Source organism: Gymnoscopelus microlampas (genome assembly GCF_963454915.1).
Source record: "Gymnoscopelus microlampas genome assembly, chromosome: 19".
NCBI classification, from domain to species: domain Eukaryota; kingdom Metazoa; phylum Chordata; class Actinopteri; order Myctophiformes; family Myctophidae; genus Gymnoscopelus; species Gymnoscopelus microlampas.
Window position 1 is genome coordinate 28251245 of NC_139956.1, and position 23796 is coordinate 28275040.

Sequence of the window (23796 nt, forward strand, 5' to 3'; positions counted from 1 at the left end):
TTGTGGCGCATGTTGTAATGCTGGTTGCGAAACAGCGCCCCCTGTCTTCTCGACCATGCCGGGGGTTTTCTTTTCTTCCCGCCACGGTGTACTTTCCCGCCACCGTCATCATCATCAGTCCGAAATCCTTGCTCCTACGTCACCCCAGCAGCACAAGTGTAGACTAGAGGGGAGTGACAGTTAGTGATTCTCAGCCTCTTTTTAAAGACCCCCTATTGATATGCATTAGGCCAGCCAGGGACACCCATTTGATATGTATGTATTTATTTATGTATTATATTATATATTTGTATTTTTATATTTATTAGCTTTGGGACTCAGTAGGCTAAAAGTCATTAATGTTAACTTAACTCTGAGATAGTAGCCCATTTGCTTCCATTTGTAAAATGAACAATCTCAGATACAGTTACAGGTCCATTTGGTTCCCAACTATCAATAATATATAATATTTTAATATATTTTTCTAACCCTAACTCTAACCGACTTTGCATTTTATGTATGAAGGGTGCTACATAAATATTATTATAGCAGGGGTCCCCAGACCCCATATTGCCTCATCTTTCCCGATTTGAACCTGGTTTCCTGCGTAAGTCCTGAAATTTCTACCATTGAGCTAGAGCCTATACCTGCTTGCTCAGGGGATAAATTGAATCTTGACCATCAGGTCAAAATTCTGTCAGATCATGTGTGTAGGTGAGACATGGCCTTTGACAAGATCTAAATGTCTCAATAGAAGAGCAGGGAGACAAAATACAACCACCCCAATTGTATACCTTATATTGTATTTTAACATACTCTACCATACAGATTGGACAACATTTAAATGTATTCATTAAGAAAAAGTTACATAGTGCCGCTTTAACTATTCAAATGCATTAGCTATACTAAATGAATGAAGGGGGTCGGAGCAATTGCATCAAACATCTGTCATACCTTTTGAAGGTATGAGAGATGTGGCAGCGGTGGCCTAGTGGTTAGAGGGGCGGCCTTGATACCGGAAGATCCCTAGTTCGATTCCCCAATTCATCACATCGATCATGAATCACCGCTGAATAGCCCTTGAGCAAGGCTTCCATGCAGGGTCCGGCTGGAAACAAGTTTCGTACTTAGTCCGACACCCTGGGTAAACAACAAACTTTGCTTTGCTTTTTGCTTTGAAGGGAGAATGAATAGGTAAACCACAAAATGTATATTAAAACATAAAATATTTTATTTCACCATTAAAAACAATTCCATGTTTATCTACAATACACCAGACAGATCATTCCACTCTTGTTTCATCAAGCTTTAAACCAAAGTGGTAACAGTTGAGTTTCCTTCTTTAAAAGAAACTTGATTACTCAAGTCTGAACGAAATTCCAGGATGTCATTTAAAAACAAAAGAGATATACATTCCCCTTCCCTCTCAAGTAGTGTTAATGGCAAAGCTGGTGTGCACATTTTTATTTCCCATGTTGTGTTTAGTTCTTCAAACAACTTTCTCCACCATGTTCAGATGAAATAAAATAAAACGCTTTTTTCTTTTGTGGGAGGTAGGGGGCTGTGATGGGGAGACTGGGGACAGTCTTTTAATATATATATATATATATATATTTCAAATGTATTTTTCGGCATTTTCTGCTTTAGATAAGAGTAGAGAGACAGGAAACTGAAGGCAGAGAGAGAGAGGATAGACATGCGGGACAAGATGGGAGTCAGGTTCAAGCTGCTGAAACATAATATTCTAAAATAACGGTGTACCATAGTTCTCAATGCAGGTCAGGAATCTACCATTATTGTCCACGGGTCACAGTGGTGCTGTAAGTCCCAAATCTCACCAGTCATGACTTTTAGAAAATGGGAATAGAACTTGATGAATTACTGGGCTTCAATTGGCGTGGTTCTATGAAGTGAGGCTCTCCATTGGTGTAGTATGAGTGAGTCAGTGGTGGACAAATAAGTACCCAACTCCAGTACTTGAGTCAAAGTATAGATACTCCTGGTCAAATAGTAGGCTACTCAACTACAAGTGAAAGTTGCTGTCAAATTTGTGCTCAAGTTAAACTACTGGAGTACATACTTTTAGAAATACTTAAGTATAAATGACAAAGTACAGTTCTTTTTATATCAATGCACTGCTGTATCGGAATTTAGATATAAGATAAGCTTATTAAGACGCATTACAAGTAGATCTTGTAGATCGGGCAAAAGTACAATATTTGTCTTTGAAAGGTAGTGGAGTTAAAGTCATCAAAAAATACAAATACTCAAGTGCAGATACTTCGTTATTGTCAACCACTGGTGATAGTGTACCAACATTTCTCTTGTACCTGTATGAGTGAGTGACAAATAAACCACTCTTGATTCTTGATAGTACTGGTGTATAATGGTTTGATTACCTGCTACAGCAGCTGGTGGAATAGACAAGGTTGCTAGACAAAATTTGGTGGCAGCGTTTAGTGTTAACTTTAAAACATGTCTGTATCACAATAGATCCATGTTGCCTTCCTCTAAAAACTCAGCTTGAAAACTGTGCTTGTCCAAAAAGAAGTGCCCCTTGTCCAAAATCACATTTTTGATCACCTGATATCCAAGCAGCTAAATCTTGTAAAGCATAATCCCACAAGTCTGTGTCTCTCAGAACCAAAGTACCCATAACATTTGACATAAAATAAAATAAAAAATAAAATAAAATAAACAAAATAATCAGCTGTTCTGTTGCCTTGAATTAAATCTTTACATGTTGGTCGTTTCTTAACCAGAGAGCCTGCTTGCTTGGTCATCATTGGTAATTACTGGGGGAATGCGCTCCACTGCAGCAGCAGGCCAGAAAGGGCACATGTCCAGGTCAGCCAAGAGATCCAAGCTGTCCAAGGAGAAGGATGAACCTTTAAATAAGCCTCCCGAGGTATAACTGCCCAAACTGAGAATTTTTTGAGAAAGCAGCAGGTTTGTCAACATCAAACAAGGACCTCCATGACATTTGCAGTAGCTCTTCCATGCTTACTACACTGTTCCAGCTCCTGGGAAAGAGCACTTCCCCTCAGTGTCTTCATATTACGACTCATAAGCAATCGGATGACTTTTTTTTTAATGAATGGACGCGCTGATGAACCTTGAGACCTAATTTTGAAACAAATCTCTTTCCACGCTATTCGTAACAAAGGGTATTCTCTCCAGAGTGCACCGTGCATTAAATGAGTCGGTTTGGTATAGATTTTCCCACAGTGATAACATGGTTTCTCTCCAGTGTGAATCATCTGGTGTATTTTAAGGCCTGACTTCAAAGTGAAGTGTCTTCCACATTGGTCACAGCAGTGGTGTTTTGGTTTTTCGGGGGAACAAAATAATGCAAAAAAGCCCAGTTCAATACCACCAGTGAAACAGACGATCAATCGATTGATTGATCATTAAAACAAACATGCTCTGAAAATGCATGCGGCCCACCCATTATTATCTGACCACTGAACCAGTGTGTTGGGACCCAAAGTTGGACAAATGAGATGATCTGGCAAGGTTGTAGGCAAAGAGGTAAAAAAGAGGAATAACGTGTTGTTCAGCATATTAGGCCATAGTAAAAAAAAAAAAGAAAATCAGGTCCAAGTGTGAAAACCAGTTGAGAATTACCGCAGCAAAAAACTCCCGTAACAACTTAAACCCCAGCATCCGTATAATGGGGAAAGCTTTCGCTGAAAATAGTAGATCGACAAGCGCGTTGTGAGCTTATCGATTGGCTATTTTCTAGCTTTCCCCACAATAACAGAAAAATGAAAAGACACTAGCATAGAGCCCCGAGGTATGGGGTTTAAGTGGTTAACCTAAAAAAACTTTTGTTGTTAACAGCCGAGTCTGGAAGGAACATGAGCGACATTAACCCATTAAGACCTTGAAAGTATCTGTGTCATTTTTAGATTCATTTGGCTATTTTTGAAAAAACATGAACATTTGTGCAAATCTTGGTCCGCATCTGCATCGCAAGGTCCCCCAAAAACATATGTTTTTGGCCGCCGACCCGATCAAAATATGTTGTTCCAGGGACCCCCAGAAGCAAAGACTTGAGTTTAAAACATTGTTGTTTCAAAAAATATATGTACCGGTATTCAAAGATTTTCACAAATGTTCATGATTTTTCAAAAATAGCAGATCTACCAGCTCATAGAGCGTCACTCAGTGCCTTGCTATGAGTTTGTATATCTGCTATCTTTTAATAAAAAAAACAATGGATATAGCTCAAAAAACTAAAATGACACAGATACGTTCCCAGATCGAGTGGGTTAAAGAGCTCTTGACTCTGTGTGAGATGAACGAGCTGTGTGTCCACTGCATTTGTAATGAAATGATTTAAAAACAATATCATAGAAAAATTATCTCATTATTTATAAAGTTCATAATTTAAATGCCAGACAAGATGATCATCAGCCCCCCCCCCCCCCCCCCCCCCCCCCCCCCCCGGCTCACTTTAATGAGGATCAAGTGTCTCTGGTTTCCATTGGTTTAGTTTCAGGATAAAAATCATGATGTCGTCTCGTCACTCATCCGTCCCATCTGGCTGAGCCGTCATTCTGCCGTCAGACGGTAAGTCAAACGGTCGTTGCATACACACAATTCCTTTTTTTCTTTTTTGAAAAGGTGTTTGTTTCAAACCCCTTGGTCTGCCAGATGGGTGGGGCGTTCCACACCAGCGTCACACGCAGATCGGCTGCCCGTTTCGTCAATCACAGAGAAGTACACCGAAATTAGCCGTTAGAATACTTCCCTGTGCTTTTCTGAAACGTTTCTCACCGAGTTGTGCCGTGTGGCAAACCCCACCCGTCTGGCGCTTTAAGTAAATACAAAAACAAACCATGAAAAAAAAAACGGTTTCTGTAAATAGTATTTGATCTTGGTGTATCATTCATTTGACCATCCTTTGCTCCAGACCTCCGCCAGAGCTGTCCGTGTCCTATGTGACGGTGGTGCTCTGTCCTCGGATGGCACACCAAGCCATGAACACGTCCCTGCGGAAACAGAAAACAATCAAATCATTGTTTCGTTTGTCATCGTGGCTGGTGATCACGGGTGATACGTTTTAATAAGATCCCACATAACCCAGAGCTAAAAGGAGCCCCCAAACCAAGCTATGGTTTGGAAATAATATCATTTAGTGCATAAATATGATGGCTGGATCATATTTGGATGGATACATTTGTGATAAGTTGTGAAAAACAGTGTGTTATGACCTCTGGGTCACAAAGAGTCAAGCACTGCTTAATTTTCAATGGGGGGGGGGGGGGTCCTTGAGGGGGTCCCCAGCAAAATGAGGAACACCGTAACCGGAAACTCTGTAATCCTATTTTATATTTCGGCTATTCGAAAATAGCTGATCTCCAAGCTCATAATGTGACATGTTTTGAGTTTGTAGTTCTGCTATTTTCAAGTCATTTTAAAAAATCTTGAAAGATTTTAAATAATCTTCTCTTATAGGGGCCCCTAGCTGGCACAATTCTTTTTCAAATGGGGTCAAATTCATGTAAATGTGGGGGTCCTTGACCAGTGACGTAAAAGGTGACCCCAGGTGACCGGGGCCGCTCCGGTCAAACTGCTGCATATGGACTGTACCCGACCAACACAATAGAACATGACCTATGTTCAGAATGATGCACACCTGCAGTGTGTGGCGACACACTCGTTGCTACAGTACTCGTTGTCCCAGTCCTTGCTCTCCACGGCCGCGTTGGTACAGCCGGCCCGCACGCAGACGTTGTGCGTCGGAGCAGGGGCCATGCCTGGTCCTGGGGCCACGTTCACCTCCACCTCCATCTGAGAGACAGAGGGAGAGAAAGAGACAGAGGGAGAGAGAGAGAGAGTGTGAGTGAGTGAAAGAAAGAAAGAAAAAAAAAGAGAAAGACAGAAATCGTATTTAAAGTTTACTGATCCGATCTCCAAGCACGATCATAGGACCACAATGGAATCATGTCCCCAGGACTTTTTTGCGTTTATCCTTAATGTCTGACTGTGCCACGTGCTGTTTACATTTCTAACTAATAAAGTGTTCAATCAATCAAAGCATATTTTAACCTTTCAAGTCGACCTGGTGTCCAAAATGTGGGCATGTCACTACAGGCGAGAGAAAGCTCTGGTTCCTTGACGACAGATCATGTGTGAACATTATGAGGAGATTGACACTCCCAGCACTTAATATTTCATATCTGAACAGGGTGGTAAAAAAATTAAGCTAAACCTTTACAGATATGTAATGTGGCAGGAGGAGCATACCACATTGGAAAATAACTATTGGTTGATTTAGTGATCAGTTCAGTTCAGTTGCCACCTAACCACTTTTGTGGTTTACTGAGATATCGGCTGTGGCCTACTGCAGTGATTCTTAAAGTGGTGACCAGCAAAATGATGATAGTTAGGAACCAAATAGACCTTTGCGGGTCTGTAACTCTGAGAGCGTACAAATGGAACCAAATGGACCAGGTCCATTTGGTTCCATTTGTACACTCTCAGAGTTACGGGGGTCTGTGGCCGAATGCAAAATGGGGGGAACTTGAAATTACAAAGTGTGAGAACCACTGACCTACTGAACTATCCTTCAATTTAGGACGTGTGCACTCTGCAGCTGTACTATTTAAGGAAATATGAAGATCGGATTAGGACTCGGTATCAGCGGATATTCAATATCAAATTACTCGGATGGGGGGAGCAAAAAAAATACTTGATTCATTCAGACATCCCTAGTTTAGCCGTTTTGGCTGGAGTTTTCCTTGTTATCCGATACATAAAATATAAACGTACAGTATCATATCAAATACAACATTCTGTAAATACTGCAGGCTAGTATTTACACTGGTACAGTATGTTCTAAACTTTAAAGAGGCAGTGCCAAAAGCCTACTACGCCTAGATAATGATCATTGGTTATTATTATACCGTGCAACAATAGTACAAATCAATTTCATCGAATATAAAATATAATCAACTTAATAAAAATGAATCGATCTTGGATTTGATTCCGGTTTAGGAGAGGAACACTGACTCGTAGTTGAATGGATAAGGAGCCCGCCTGGAGAGCAGAAGGTCCCATATATTGTGTCAAGGGACACTTAACCCCTAACTGCCCCCCCCTGCGCTCTCTTGAGAAACACTCAGCTGGGTGAAGCTGAAACCTGAATCTCCCCCGTGGGATGAAATGGGTCTAATTATTTCCTGTTCTGTCTGCTTTGCCGAATGAAAAAAAAACGATATTTTCATGAACTGCCTCACGACAATGCTTGTGTAACTTAGACATTAACTGCAACAAATTTTGATATGAGTGGAATATAACCAATCTACAAGCGTCACACGTTTTCAGCTTGTAGATCTGCTATTTCCATAATGTTTTTTAATTGTTTGAAAAGATATCAAAATGTTTTCAACATGGAAACGATTATGACGTATATGCAAAACATTATTGCGATTATCTCAAATAATTGCGATTATGTAATATTGTGACATGCCTAAATGTGGACTAAACAAATAAAAAACAGAAAAGGTACCAAAATGGTGGCTGTGATGACTCATCGCATTGAGTTTGTGTGCTTTGGTTCCAAATGTTTTTTTTTGTTTCTGTTCCTGTGTAAAGAGGAGGGGGCCAGCATGCTAAGGTGTGTCTTGAGGGATGAGGCACACCTGATTCCTGCCCCTTGGGGTATTTATGCAGGCTGGCCAGGGGCATTCTCTCATTGTTTGTTTGGTTTGTTTGTTTGATTTCTGTTAGACACTTGCACACACACTACATTTTCAGTGTCACACATATTTCAACCTTTTATGTTTTTTCATAAATTAATGCCCTCAAAAATAGCTACACAAGCTTGTAGATCAGCATTTGTTTTGCACAACATCACTGTATGATGAAATATAGAACAGTGGTTAATCAGACTAAGCGATTTACTGTAGTTGATTATAACAAGATCTATTAGATCTCAAAGTGGAGTCCAGGGACCCTTAGGGTTCCTTGAGGGGGTTCTAAATGGACCCTTACAGCTCTGTAAATCTGTCAATTATGGGGGGTCCTTGAAAATAAAAAAGTAATGCTGCCTTCACACTGGCGGCTGCAAAAGATACAAGGCGGTATATTTGTTGCCGAGTTGCTGTTTAAGCGTTGATCAGAGAGAAATATGAAGAATCAGAGAAAAATATGAAGGAAAATATAAAGCCAGCCTGGGGTTAAAAAGAGCAGGGAACTGGCTGACGGAAATAATTGGTTTTCTCCCAATACAAGTAGGATTTGTGTGGAGAGAGAAGGTGAGTGGAAATGGTTAAACAACACTTTTGTATCTGCAGTTGAATCCTGCAGCTTTGTAGCTGCCAGTGTGGACGCAGTATTAGAGAGCCACCGGAATAATTGCTAAGAAAATGGGTAATACTTGCAGCCCCAATCCAGTCTGCATGGAATAAAGCAGAATAAAATCTCCTAATCTGTGATTTGTGAAACAGCATGAAAGGACCTTTAACTATTTAGGTATTATCGTTAAATCCAGGGGTGCACATAACTGGTGCACAGGTGCGCATGCGCACCCAAAATAAATAATGCGCACCACATCAGACGACGCGAGGCGCTTTTGCGTACCAACAGCTGGGACAGGAATTTCCAAGCTTTTATTTTTTAGCAAAAATAAAAAATAAAAGCCTGGAGAACGAGGACACATGCTGCACGTGATTGTGTCAGTGTCTGGCATCGCCTCGCATTGCCTGGCTGCGTGCACGCAGCCAGCTGCACGTGATTGTGTGAGTGTCTGTCTCGCATCGCCTCGCATTGCCTGCTGCACGCAGCCAGCAGCGGCTGTTAGAGGCACTCGTCACCGATGATGAACGCACCGTAATGGTGCAAAATATGCCGTGAACGTCCAAATCTGGCGGATAAAAGCAGCGCAGCACAGGGCACCAACCTTGGGGGCTTCACCAAACGGCGTGAGAGAAAAAAACGTTGACAAAACGGCACGGGACCATTTATTTTGTGCGCACCAAGTCACATCTCCAGGTGCTCTTCTGAGTACTAGACCTAAAAAGTTATGTGCACCCCTGGTTAAATCGCTAAATCTATGTTCCTGCTGTTCTACACACAGCCAACCACGCAACCAGTTGAAGAAATCGTAGATTGAGGCTTTAACGTTTGCTCTTATGAAATATCAGAGACCATTAGGGTTTTATGGAAGACGCTTCTGAGCATGCATTCTATTGATAGTTTGACCACTTAAAAATGACCGTAATCAGTCGTGGCGACTCAGAACTTGAGTCCAACCAGAGCTCCCCTTCCTGCTCTTACCCCCTCCTCTCCATCGGCCACTTCCTCCGCGGCGGCCATCCCTCCGCCGGGCCGCTCCACCTCCATGGCCAGGCTGGACGGCGAGGCGGTGGAGGTCACCGAGGTCGCCACCGCCGCCTCCCCCGCCGACGCCACGATGATGGCCGACGCCTCCTTCTTCACCGGGACAAACTTTATCTGCAGAGGGGGCGGAGCCGACGAGGCCGACGAGGCCCCGCCTCCGCCGCCCCGCGGCTTGGCCTGCAGAGGGGGCGGGGCCTGGCCGTGGACCATCTGCTGCAGGCGCGGCGGGGGCGGCGTGTTCTGCATCTGCTGGAGGGGCGGCGGCTGCCGCGACGAGGGCGCCGCGGTGGCGGTCACCGTCACGCCGCCCGAGGGCGACGGCGCCCGCTTGATGATGATCTTGGTGACCGTGGGGGGGCTCGGGGGCAGCAGCGGAGGAGGCGCGGGCTTGGTGGCGCCCGTGCGGGAGCGGGTGGTTCGTCCCGGCAGGTCCAGGATGATGTTGGACGTGCATATGTTGGTGATGGTGTTCTCCTCCGGGTTGTACTGCTGGGTGCGGGACGGGCGGGAGGCAAAGGAGGAGGAGGAGGGGGCGGAGGAGGTGATGGGGGCGGGGGCCGGCGGTGGAGGAGACGGGGTGGTGTCCAGGACCTCAATGGGAGCCTGAGGAGAGGAGAGGAGGAGAGATTGTTGATAGGAATGAAGAGGAGAGCGGGAGAACAGAGAGGAGAAGATTGTATTGGAGAGGTAAGAACATAGGAGAGGAGAGAGAAGTTACTAAACCTTCCGGTCCTCTCTGCATTTGATTTACCTTGCTTATTCTAAGTCGCTTTGGTTAAGAGCGTCTGCTAAATGCCCGAATTGTAAATTCTGAATTATTGAATCATAAGGACGTCCCAATGTAATGACGATGTAGAAAATGTCTAAAAAGGGTAAAAAAAATGTATCAAATGGCACCACAGGAAATTACACTGACCATGAAATGCAGCACACCCTCAGAATCAAACACTCTTCCCCTCACCTGCGACATCTGATTGGCTCTGTAAGCTGCCAGGTTTTTCAGGTACTCTCTTTTCGCCGCTTCATTCTTCCTCTTGTAGACCTGAGAGAGAGAGAGAGGCACACAGTCAAATCCTCAGTGTCCATTTCAACTCTGAGAGAGTACAAATGGGACTAAGTGTATCCTTATGGGACCAAGTGGATCCTTACTGGTCCAATTGTTTCCATTCGCACCCTCAGACAGAGTTAACGACATGGACACTAGCGTCTCTATTCTGGGCGTGTCATAATAAACAAGCATTTGGCAAAAATAGGCAAAAAAACGGTGAAAATAGCATATCTATATATTTATCTATCTCACAAAATGTCGTGTTGTGAGCCAATAGATCAGCTATTTTTGGTGATGAGAGATTTGGTGTAGAGGGAAAAAAGAAGGACCAAGTACAGACCTGGCAACCTTTGAAAATAAATGTGGGTATCACACTCGCACGCTTTGGCGCTGCTTTCACGCACGCCACTTTCGTGCGCACCGTTTCTGCGTGAGCTGCTTCGCCTGAACGCGATCATTTCCCACTAGCCTCCATATCGACTTTGTCGACAAATAAAACAACTTTTTATTCTGAGTAAAATAAATATTGTGATACCATTATCAATAACAATATTATGTTGATAAGTGATATTGCTTAATCACAATATAAATGTTTTCATCAGTCATGCGGTCCTAATGCACATGAGACAGTTTGTAGTCAGACTGCTCACCTGCTCATTAAAAGAGTAGTTCAACCAAAAAATTACTTATTTTCTATCAATTACACACCCCATGAAGCCTTTAATTCATGGAGATTATTTTGTTTTCGTCACATTCCTGAGCGAATAATTTGATGACCGGCGGAGTCTCTGGTAGTAGACTCCTATGAGTCTCCTACTGAGTGACCGATGACCCGGGCATCAAATTATTGGCTTAGGAATGCTACAAATAATCTCCATGAATTCAAGGCTTCATGGGGTGTGTAATTGATAGAAAATAAGTAATTTTTGGGGTGAACTACTCCTTTAACACTGGAACACACACACGCGCGCGCACACACACACACACACACACACACACACACACACACACACACACAGGAGATATGGGAATTCACAGCACTTGCCAATACATACAGTAGACATTGCTCTGAAAAAACAATACGATTCGTGTTTTTCAATCATTACCTGCTGATCCTTGATGACTGATGTCAATATCAGCAAGCTTGCAAATACTGTACATAAAGGCATGCTAACATCCAATTACAATTTCAACTCCCCCCCCCCTCCGGTCCGTTTACCTTTGCAAAGGAGTTCAAAGAACGTCCCCACTTTGAGGGAACCAGTCAGATGGCGTGAGGAGGGGGAACGAGGAATGGTGGTGTTGCAGATTTGCAGGTTCAGTATATTAGTAAGACTGCAGTACAAGCTATCTGTCCAGTGTATGGGATCTACACTACTGGTAGCATAATGCATAATGCATATAGCCCAGTAGTAGCTGCAAGCAGTCATGCGACTATTGCATAATCGTACAGTAGCTGATAATACAAACATGTAAATCATAGATGGCCCAGGGAATCTCTTAGTTACAACATTGACATGACAACAGTTTTGTTGTCATGACAGAGAGGTCGTTTATTTGACATAATGTCGCCAGACAGTATTATCAGAGCATGCATCCTGGCAGAAAGAAATGCGCTCTGCTCAGTGCATAAAGTAGAGAATAATCAAACTCAAAAGGCATCACCAGCTACTTGTGTGCTTTAACATTTGAAGGGACAAATGGTACCGGCATTACTTAGATGTCAAAATGCGGGCTGGTTGGCATGTGTGTTGCGACTATCAAAACAAACTTTTAGTCGCCAAGAGGCTAAGTCGGGGAAAACGAGAACCTGCCGGACCTCCCCTGTCTTGTCAATAAATCAGCGTTTTGGTTACGTTATTAATTAGTACCAAAAGTGGTACTAAAGCACAAAGTGAAGCGGTCAGCAAAGGTTTGACTTAACCCCTCTTCATTTCATTCAGAAATTCCCACGCAGGTGAACAGCTGATTTTACTACCGACTGACAGACGTATCACCAACACCACGTGACTCGAATCCCCATTGTGAGCGGTTGTGACCAATGATGCAATTAAGAACAATAACAATCCATTCAACTGTCTATACCTGTCACCTACAGCAGGTCTGCAAGTATAGACCCCTGGGGGACCCCGGTCAAGAAGTATATAGGGTTTAAGGGTTTAACCCATTAAATCCGGGAACGCATCTGTGTCACTTTAGATTTCTTTGGCTATTCAAAAATAGCAGATCTACTATTTTTGAAAAAAGATTCTAGACATTTGTAGAATCCCTAGAAGTTTGCTTTAAAAAACATATATATTCAAAGATTTGCACACATTTTCACGATTTTTCAAAAACTAGTACTACGCTCATAGTGCGGTACTCGTGCCGCGCTATGAGCTTGTAGATCTGCTATTTTTGAATAGCCCAAAGTATAAATAATGGTTATAGCTAAAAATCTAAAATGACACAGTATATGCGTTCCCGGATTGAATGGGTTAAATTAACATGCCCATTTGACATCTACATGTGACAACCCTCCCAGTGGACAATTACCTGTTTCTGCTCCTCCCCGAGGCTGTCCCACATGGACGCCACGATCTTGGACACCTCTCCGAACGTGGCGTGGGGGTTCTGGCCCTTGATGGCGGCCTGCGTGTCCCGGAAGAACAGAGCGTAGGCCGACACGGGCTTCTGTGGCTCGTTGGGGTCCTTCTTCGGCTTCCTCCCTTTAGTCCCGCCCCCTCGTCCACCTCCTCCTTTCCGGCCTGTGCCGGCGGAGACTCTGGCGGTAGGGACGGGGACGGGAGAGTCGGTGAGGGAAGGATCCAGGGAGATGGCGAGGGAGATCGGGGACTCCACCAATACGCTCTGATGTGTTGGAGGGAGGGAAGGGACACAGAGAGTTGTGTGCGTCACTTCCAAGTCAGAGGACTGTTTTTAAACTTACATTAAAGTAGCAATACCGTTATGTAGAAATACCCTGTTATTACAAGTAAAAGTCCCATATTCATATACTCAATGTTACTTGAGGAAGAGTACAAAAGCATTGGCATCAGTACTCAACTTTTTCTAAATTTGTATTTTCAAATAACCAAAGTATAAAATAGAGCTGAAATGATTGATGTATGTTTAGTAATAGTGATCTAAATCTGCAAGGTAACTTGAAACTTAAGTCAAATTTGTCAAGTATAAAATGTAAAAAAATGGAATTACTCAAGCAGTGCAGGATTAACGGAAGGGCTTTAGGTGCTGAAGCACAGGGCACCAACCTTGGGGGGTTACCAAACGGCGGGGAGAAAGTACAGTACTTGAGTAAATGTACGTATTTACTTTTCTCCACTGACATTGAGTCACATCCTACAGTAGCGACATGGAAATCTAATCAGAATAATATGACTATTTACAATCCCAATCAGGATATAACTATGATTCTTTTTTAGATAAGAGAGTGTAGAAAGTGAGCAGCACGGCACACAGGTCTCCAGACAACCAAACCAGGGACGTTGTCATTATGTGGTTATACTACCCACTCATCTACCGGTGCACACCACAATATAATTACAATTCTAACCAAAAGGTTTTATTGTGTTGTTTGTATTGTGATATGGATCTCCCCTGGGTCTGAAATAAAGGATTGAATTGAAAAAGATAACCATTTACAATGCAACTACTTCCAAATTTGACAGCAACAGTGGGGGCCACAGACTGTAGGGGATTCTATTTACAGGAGCCAAGGTCCCGATGGGATTTGATCCCATGTTGGGAAAGTCAACCTTATCCATTACACTGTCTTCCGACACAAGTTTATGAGTTCTTTGTTTTCTTTTAGACAATAACTGTACAGCTGTATAACACCAACAAAATAGTAACAACATGGGTAAGTAGTACTTACACAAGTCTGACACAACACAATGTAATCCCATGAACCTTATTATCCCTATTCTGGGGCGAACATTCTGCAAAAATAGCAGCTCTACAAGCTCACAACTTGTTGGTGTGTGGGTTGGCTATTTTCAGGAAAGAAATGTTGTGTTTTTGGATGACAAAAAGGAGGGGGCCATTATAGAGCCCTGAGGGACTTCGGTCAACTAAGAATAAAGGCAAGGGTTTAATCAGACGTTTTATATGTTTTCATATCGTCACTGTCAGCTAGAAACCTTGTATCTCCACATTTCAACTTTTTATGTTGTTGTTTTAGAGTGAATTAATGCCCTACTTTGTTGTCGGTTTCTTTATTCCATTTCCTGAAAAGGCAATGGTTTTGGACATACAAGGCTTCCTCCTCCGACAGGCGATAGTGACGATAGGCACCAGTTTCCAAACGCACCCGTCTGAAATCGTCCATGTCATCGTCCTGTAGGGAGCTGGTGGGGGACGCGGTGGCCGACAGAGGGTGTTCGGGGGACTGCGAGCGGTGCAGGATGCTCCCGCCCCCAAGGCCCAGCCCCAGCTGAGCGCTGAGCTCCGACTGGTCGATGGTGGTCAGCTGGTTGGTCCCCAACAGGCTGTGGCCCATGTCACTCAGCGGGACGTCGATGGTCATTGGAGAGGAGCTACTGAACTGAGAGCCAATGGGATGGCCCAAATCCTGGGAAGTGAACGAAGGAGGAAGAAGAGGGACAAAACAAGGCGACTTTAAAAGTGTTATTTCCATTTGTCAACCAAATGCTGATAAATGGTAAAATGGTGCATTCCCTTTTTTTTAAGATAAATGTTTCTGCTTTTATGCCTTTTTGACAGGATAGTAGGCTGACAGGAAATAGGGAGAGAGATGGGGAGTGACATGCAGCAAAGGCTGTCGGGATCGGGAGTCGAACCCGCAAAGGGCTGTCAGGCTACTTCGAAGCCTAGGTGCCCGGACCGCTACGCCAGCGATTCGAGCCAAAATGGTGCATTTCTATAGCGCCTTTATCCAAAAGTGCTTTACAATGTGCAATACATTCACCCAGAGGCAGAGGAAGCCTTGCAAGGCACCAACCTGCTCATCGGTAGCAGTTAGGGGTACAGTGTCTTGCTCAAGGACACTTCAACACTAACCCAACTGGAGCCGGCAATTTTTTTCATGCCAAGGACCCCCAAATTGATATGTATTTGGCCGCAGACCCCCATCTGAAAATGTTTTGTGGCAGGGACCCCCAGAAGAAAAGATTTATGATAAAAAAAATAACAAAATTATTCAAAAGTTTCCAAACATATCTTTCTAGGATTTTCATACATAAAGACATGTTTTTGGTGAATTATTTTCATTTACACTGTTGCATAGTTACAATGAAGATAATATTCCTGATACCTTCAGATCTGTCGTATTGGAGAATGCAACACATTGCCCAATCCTAATCTCCATTGCGAAACGCTTACATTATGGCGCAAGTTCATGAATGAGAAGGCACATGACGAAACAGACATGTGATGTCTCAGGTCACGAGCCACATTTAAACCCATGAGGTCATGCCTCGTACATGCCTACGTACCTAAGTGCTCCAAATGACTGAAGCCCTAATTTTAGACAAGTTCAAAAGGTAATGTTATGCACCTCCATAAATGTTGTCGCTGGAGCAGGACAAAATAGGTAAATGTATCAAAATAAAGGAAAAGTCTGCAGACAACAGCTTAATGTTCCAAAAATATATACACCGGTAAAGACTAGAAGTTCGGGCCGCTACGCGGCCTTCACATCTAGAGTTTGGGACGCTATGCGGCCCTCACACCTAGGGCCGGCCCTCCCATCAGCCAATTTTAATATAGGATATACTTTTTACTATGCTAAGTCAGAAAACAATGTCTCAGCCAAGTTTGATCCTCCTCATGTCCTCCGTTTGCCGACTTTGCTCAGTAAAAAGATTTTTGTACGCTGTAAAATTAGTAAAAGCTGACTTTTACTCATTTTAGACAATTCAAATGCATCTGGACACCAAGTAGACTAAACACAGGTTAGAAGTCAAACATTTAAACTCCATTGAATGGAGTAAAACCATTTACACTGAAGGCTGGTGCCAAATACAGTTCAGGTGCATTATGGGTGCATAATAAGTGCCCCCTCCTCTCACCATGCCCAGTCCGGACCCCAGCATAGCACCCCCTCCTGGCTGGCTGATGACTCCATGCAGGCTCAGGTGCTCCAGTCCCTGCGACGCCGGGTTGACGAAGGTGGAGGCGAAGGACGGGTCGTCCCCGCCGACCACGGCGTTCCCGGTGTCCGAGGGGCCCGTGTCCGACAGCTCCCCGAAGTGGGACACCACGTCGGACACGGTGAGGGACGAGTCCGGGTCCAGAGAGATGGGGGGGATCTCGAACTCCTCATCGCCCAGGCTGGGGGTGTGGAACGTCTTGAGGAGGAGGAGGAGGAGGAGGGGGTGGGTAGAGAGATGGGTAAGCGGAGGAAGGTGAGGATGAAAGATTCAGGAAGAAGGCAGGAAGAGGAATTTAAACAAGAGAGTTGAAGGAGGGAGGGAAAAAATAGTTCAAATGAGTGAATGACAAGTGTAAACAGAGAAAGGCAAGAAGTGAAGCAGGATAGGAGAGAGTATGAAAGGATCAGGGGAGTGAAGCAAATACAGGCTTATTATCAGGATAATAAAGCTATAATCCCAGACTTATTTGAATGGGAAAAAGTTAACCAATCTAAATAAAGCTATAATCCCAGACTTATTTGAATGGGAAAAAGTTAACCAATCTGTATTGTAGAGCAGTGGTTCTCAAACTTTTTCATGTCAAGGACCCCCAAATGGACACTTATTAGCCCGCGGACCCCCATTTGAAAAGATACATTTTAAGGACCCCCAGTTTGACATGCATTAGGGCTACGGACCCCCATTTAATGGCATTTCTATCTCTGGGACCCCAATTCATGTTGTAAAATTATTGTTAACTTAACTCTGAGAGTGTACAAATGGAACCAAATGGACCCATTAGGGTCCATTTGGTTCCATTTGTACACTCTCAGAGTTACAGACCCATAAGGGTCCATTTGGTTCCTATCCATCATTTAGCTGGGGACCCCCTGGAACCCCCTCAAGTACCCCTGGGGGTCCCCGGACCCCACTTTGAGAACCAATGTTGTAGAGTATGTTAATACAACATAACTGGTACAGTGGATGGAGGTGGTCTCCCTACGCTTCCGTTGAGAAATGTAGACCCTGGTGTCAGGAAGGACATTTACTGGTTGACAAGTATCCCTGCCTGAAGCTCACAAGCCCAAAATCTACCCTGGACAAGCAGTAAACTCGTCTCGGCTTGTACAAGCAGTTGCCTAAGAAGCGGCAGATGTTTGCTTTCCCACACGTTGGACACACAGGTTTGAATCTCGGGTGTTACAGTTAATTACTTACACCTTCTCCGTAGGGAGAGTTGTCGTTTTAATTCATCACCTGAGCTGCGGTGTGCTAATAGGAGACATGGGAGAACAGCGTGGCGAAGGGCCTTCTTTAACACAACACAGCGTTTTCAACAGTTTTAAGAACTCATAAATCTCTAAAATGTTATAGCCTGCAGAGAGGGGCCATTGCATAAACACTCTTCTGTGATGAAGCAGTCACACTGCTGTGTCCAACAACTACTGCTTAGTGTCTAAGGGGTAAGTAAATAATATGTTTCGTAATATTTGTTTAATAGTAAGTAAGTATTGGAAACCAATGGTTCCTGAGCCATGTGGCCCATAGGGCAGGAGCCTATCTCCTGTTTCCGTAGTGTGAGGCGGATTGACGCACAAGCACATCCCCCAGCCATGATGTACGAGACGAATACACCCCCTGGACACAACGCTAGTATGTCGCAGGGAATTGTGACATGGTTCCATGATAAAGCCCCATTTATACTCCCGTTCAGAATGGATGCATGATATGTATTGATACGTTCTGAACGCATTGCGCGTATTTATTCACATATACGCGGCCGTACTTTTGTCTATATTGAGGTTCAACCATTTCATCCACTAGAGGGATTATTCAACCAGCCCCAGCCAACTTTGCCATTGAGCTAAACAGAGGACATACAGTAGTTCCCCAAAACTGAATAAATACCACACATAGAAAAACTAAACTTCACTGTTCAGCTCACTTTTGTTGTAAGTAAGATATTCGCTGGAGAAAAAACAAACAAAAAACAAACAAATCATGGAGGGATTTAACTACTACATCTGCAAACTTCACATGCAAAACTGCTAGCCTAGCATAGCACTGTACAACCAGCCCACATCCATTGAGATGGTAGTTCCCCAAAACTGACTACTGTATATAGCCTACCACACAGCTGGAAAAAGCTAAACTTCACTGTTAGCTCAGTTTTGAGTAACTAAGATATCCACTGGGGGGTTCAAACTAAATTGCAGACTTAACTACCATGTCTGCAAAATTCACATGCATTTTTAAACTGCCTGATGCTGTGTCACCATAACACAGCGCTGGGTGTGTTTCTTCTTCGCTGTGTACCGTTGACTTTGTCTGGTTTCAGCCGTGCAGCCAAAGGAGTAAAATGTAAGCATAGCACGGACGGAGCGGCCCAGTTCGTATCCGTACTTTACATCCGAGTATAAATGGGCCTTAAGCAGATCACAGATACACCCTACATTATCTAACCTTTATTTTACATTTCCAAACTGGTATCATCTTAATACTGTTGATTATTTAAGGCATTCAAAACAAAAACAAAAAAAAAGTGATGTAACTGTTTTGAATGCTGGAAAGTATGATTCTATCTATTACTTTGCTGCTTAAAATGCAAAACAACCTACTCAAAATAAAGATCCTGATCTAAACTAAACTTGTTTAAGGTAGACACCAAACAAAAGCAGGTTTAAGACCCTCAATGTATTTTTCACAGATGTGAACAACACTTGGACTCCATCACCTCACAGTACGAGCACACAGAATGCTCAAGGGTGAGAACTGGACCCATAACTCTCGGAGCAGTGCTAGTGGCATGTCCTACCATTGAGCTAGAAAGGGAATGGAACCCTTAACCCTGACAATGTTAATGACATGTTCCACTCATTGAGTTACACAAACACACACACACACACACACACACACACACACACACACACACACACACACACACAAAATGAAACACTTAACCCTGGTCTGTGGTGGAGGCACTTTCCTAAAACTTTACAACGTATGTCTTTCCAAGCTAAATGCAGTACTAATTAATGAAAGGAATAAACATGCCTAATGTCCGTTCTACCAAAACTAACATTCTGACGTATTGTATCAGCAAAACAAAAGTCTTATGTACAATTAATCTTATGTACAATATGTGTACAACTTTGTAATACATATGTCCTGTACGGCCTCAACAATTCCACTATGCATGTTGGGAGTAGGTTATGGTTCCAACCCTGGTGGTAGGCAAGTCGGGACGCCGCTGAGTCAAAAATGCAGCCATCGCACCGCTCGGCACGGTCACTTGCTCACCTATCGGATCGCTCAGGCACACCTCACAGGGCTCAAGCCCGCTTCTGTCAGCTCACCTGCCTTCTCATTTATACAGTAAGCATCTCTTTTAACAATCATCGTTTCAGCTGCTACAAAACATATGTATGGCTACAAAAATAAGTACTTAAAGTTCAGTGGTCAGGTCATCAAGTATCCATTATAGGTTTTTCCGATGGACTGTGCAGGCTGTAACAGAGACCACCAGAGACAAAGGGAAGAGAGGAGGCATACCTCTGAGGAGGGGAGGAAGGGAAGGCCCGACCCTGGGATCGTCAGGTAGCTGTCACTGCCTCCCGGGAACTAGAACATCAAGATAGGTCAGTTAGGTTTTCATTTCCAACCCAACACTACCCCGGGACGGGTGATTATCTTAATTAGTACACCCTCCGTGAGAGTGAGGGGACGGGACGGGGGCGAGTTAGTGAAATGTAGTAGTGTTGGATTTGGAATGAGAACCAGCATGCACGGTATGTCCTCGATGGCACATGGTTGTTGGACACCAGAGACCATTAGGCTACTGTGTACACAGTCACACAGGCTGGGAAACCAACACCAACCGCATGCTGTTGGGTGTTTCTGGGCGGGTGGCTGGCAAATGCGTCTACTCTAACCGGCACTTTGAAAGATATCCTACTGTAATGTCATTTGTCATAGATTGTTAACCATTTAAGCTCTACTTTATAATTTGTCATACGACAGTGTCATGCTACGGAGATAGACGACTTTCAAGCTCACAACGTGAGAACGTATGAGCTTGTAGATCTGCCATTTTCGATTGTTTTTCTTTTACATTTTGCCAATAAATACATGCCCAAAAGGGGCACATTGAAAGTGGTTAAACTATGCTGTCCTGCAAAGGCAAACAGTAGTAAATAATGTATTTTACATTTGAAAGTTCTCTAGACTTAAGGTCACTTTTACATTATCAAAAGTTATACCCCTACATTACTACATACAACCAAAGGATGCACATTACAACTGATCAACGCACTAGTAGTAGTTCTCAGTTTCACTACTTGACTACTAAATATGAAAGCTTTCCAAGGCCAGTTTCCATAGAGCAGAGAAAGTCACATTTGCCACAAGCCAAATGCAGATCACTCAGATCAACCATTTGGGAATCCTTTCTGGTCAAAGGATCCCATTGTGATGTTAAACAGTCAAAGTGTCAGAACTCGCCACACCTTGGCTTGGCCAGTGGATGAAAGCAGCAAGGTTTGTCCTGACTCCTGGCCAAAGAGCCGTCAATTTCACAACCACAACCTTCGCAAATGCTATGATGAGACTGTTGATCATCACAAACGGTGACGTGTTCACGTGCATCATGAGAATGGACAGGTGGAAGGTGACAATTCAAATAGGCACATAGAATGCAGTCAGGCAGTACTTGGGGACCATGTAGCTCTGGTCCATAGCGTTAAATGGTAAATGGGTTCAGTGTCTTGCTCAAGGACACTTCGACACCAATTCTGGGGGAGCCCGGGATCGAACTGGGAACCTTCCGGTTCTCGCTCCACCTCCTGAGCCACTGCTGCCGTTCTCCCTAAGGAGAACTCCTTCTAACGCTATGGACCAGAGCTAGGGCCCAAGGTATTAATAAAGCACGGTTATATCAAGATACCCTAAAATGGTGCCCACTTTGCAACTCGAGACTGAATCCCAAAACAACACACACTGAAACACACATGACAAGTTATTCTTTCTAGTCTCTGACAGGACATTCAAGGTAACAACTAGCACAGGCAGTGTGGTGTGGTGTGGTGTAGTCTGGTGGTGGTGGCATGTGTGGGGTGTGTGTGTGTGTGTGTGTGTGTGTGTGTGTGTGTGTGTGTGTGTGTGTGTGTGTGTGTGTGTGTGAGATAAATGAAGTTTTCTAGCATAATGTACTGTACTTAATAGGCGTCACCTTGTGGACAGAGTCAAATCCATTGAAAGTCTGTGGATCCAAGAACTCTGGATCTCCATGCTGACCGCTACCATCCGTCAGATCCGAATAAAAATTCAGGTCCATGATCCTTCAATTCAACGTGCACTCATATGAGCTGAGATATAAGATAGGTAAATGTCTTCCAAGTCCAACAAAGCACACGTTTATGCAAAAACAAGTGGAGATATAGCATCCCCCTCCTTTTACCTCCTCAGCTCTCCCTCCCTGGGTCCAATAATTCCAGATTATTCTTCCCTATGAGACAAACACCAGGCTTGACAGCTGCTCCTGCACAGATGTGAACCTATGGCTGCAGATAGACAGATCCAGTACCATCCCAAAAATAGACAGACAGACAGACAGACAGAAAGATAGCCACCCAGCAGCTAAAACGTGGCTGTCTAGCTGCTGTCTTGTCTATCTTGCTGGCTGGTGTGTCTAGTCCTACTACAGTGCAGCTGCTTGCTTTGACGCACAATCGCGGTACATTCACTTCAAAATAATCGCCATTATCGCCATAATCGCCGGGCACGTTTAACGGTACATTATCTAGAAAAACAATATCGCTATTAAACGCTGGCTGTTTTTTTTGACGCAAGGTTGCGGTACGTTATAGGTTACTAGAGCATATTGTCTGACTCTTCCAGTGCTACATCATCCACGAAGCCTCCAATGACACCAGGTTAACGGGTTGGACACAGCGGGGTCCCGGTGCTCCGTCGTGCGGGTCTGTCTGCGGGGTGACAGTCCGTCTCTCTCCTGTCGCGGCGGAGAGGAGAGAGGCAGCCTAGTCCTACCCGACCTCACCGTTTCTTCTTCGTGGTGGTGCCCCGGGCGAGACCTGCTCAATGGATCCCCGAGAACATGGATCAGATACGGATTGATCATTGAAAAGGCTGCTCAATTGATCCCCGAGACATGGATTTGATACGAATTGGATATTGGATATAATGTGTGTGAGAATATATACATATATATATATATATATATATACACACACACACACACACACACACACACACACACACACACACACACACACACACACACACACACACACACACACACACACACACACACACACACACACACACACACACACACACACACATATATGCTGCTAAATGAATCTAAATGAATCTAAATGTTATGATGATCTAATCATTGTATTCGTTTTATGGAAGGTATAGGCCTACAGAAAACAAAACTTTGAAAGAGTTGGTTAAATAAAATGACCTCCATCTCACATGTAAAGCTTCATGGGGAAATTGGAAAAATCACCCTGGCCTGAAGATACATTTAAAATGCTGCTTTTTTTGTTTTGTGTGCTTGCTAATATACTAAACTACACGTTTAAGGCAAAAAGGGTGACTTTTAACCTAAATGACTGTAACATTAATAATACACTGGTAATAATAATGTACCCCCACATGATAACACAGCCAGATATTAAATAGCAAACATCACATGTTGCATAAAACTTGAAATAGCCTATAAGACTGAAAGTGAATAATGATCACAGCAGAGTGGTGGAAAATAAGTAAAAGTAAACCTACTGTACAATTTTGAGGTACTTAACTTTACTTGAGTATTTCCATTTTCTTTATAGCTACTTTTTACTTCTATAGAAGTATGGAGTATACTCCATAGGCTACATCTAAGCAAATATTGTACTTGTTACTTATAACTACACTTTAGTGTTTAAATACTTTGTAGATTACATTTTAAATACAAAACATACAGTAACTGATAAAGTATGTAATTGTAATATTATGCAAATCAGCACATAAAATAATTCAAATCAGCCCAACCTTTATAGCTGCAACATAAAATTAGTGATTTATAACAATCGAATAATATGATTATTCTAATGAATAATTTTATGTTTGGTATAGCCATATTGTAATTATATTTTGATGGAATATAGGACTAGAGAACGTTTGTATTTCTATTGGTAAACATCTGAGTAGCCTGGCACGGTGGTGGAAAAAGTACTCAAATATTTGGTATTGGTACCAAAATGTACTTAAAGCACCAAAATTAGAAAGTACTAATTCTGCAGAATGTCCCATTGCACA

At 43.4% G+C, this 23796-nt stretch overlaps 1 protein-coding gene across 3 annotated transcripts; it reads right to left on the reverse strand.

The window, feature by feature from the left end:
- Positions 1 to 4432: 4432 nt before the first annotated feature.
- On the reverse strand, positions 4433 to 22537 carry tox4b (TOX high mobility group box family member 4 b). Of its 3 annotated transcripts, XM_084043475.1 has the most exons (11): positions 21698 to 22537; positions 20023 to 20091; positions 16408 to 16686; positions 15403 to 15469; positions 15339 to 15370; positions 14688 to 14948; positions 12914 to 13228; positions 10292 to 10372; positions 9268 to 9933; positions 5624 to 5778; positions 4433 to 4976 (listed from the first exon to the last, which is right to left on the reverse strand). In XM_084043475.1, the coding sequence occupies exons 1-11, from the start codon at positions 21800 to 21802 to the stop codon at positions 4922 to 4924; spliced, it is 2085 nt and encodes a 694-aa protein (XP_083899601.1). In that variant the 5' UTR covers positions 21803 to 22537; the 3' UTR covers positions 4433 to 4921. The 3 variants fall into 3 exon arrangements, with proteins under 3 accessions (XP_083899601.1, XP_083899602.1, XP_083899600.1); XM_084043476.1 differs by lacking the exons at positions 15339 to 15370; positions 15403 to 15469; XM_084043474.1 differs by lacking the exons at positions 15339 to 15370; positions 15403 to 15469 and having other exon boundaries at positions 14577 to 14948.
- Positions 22538 to 23796: the final 1259 nt, after the last annotated feature.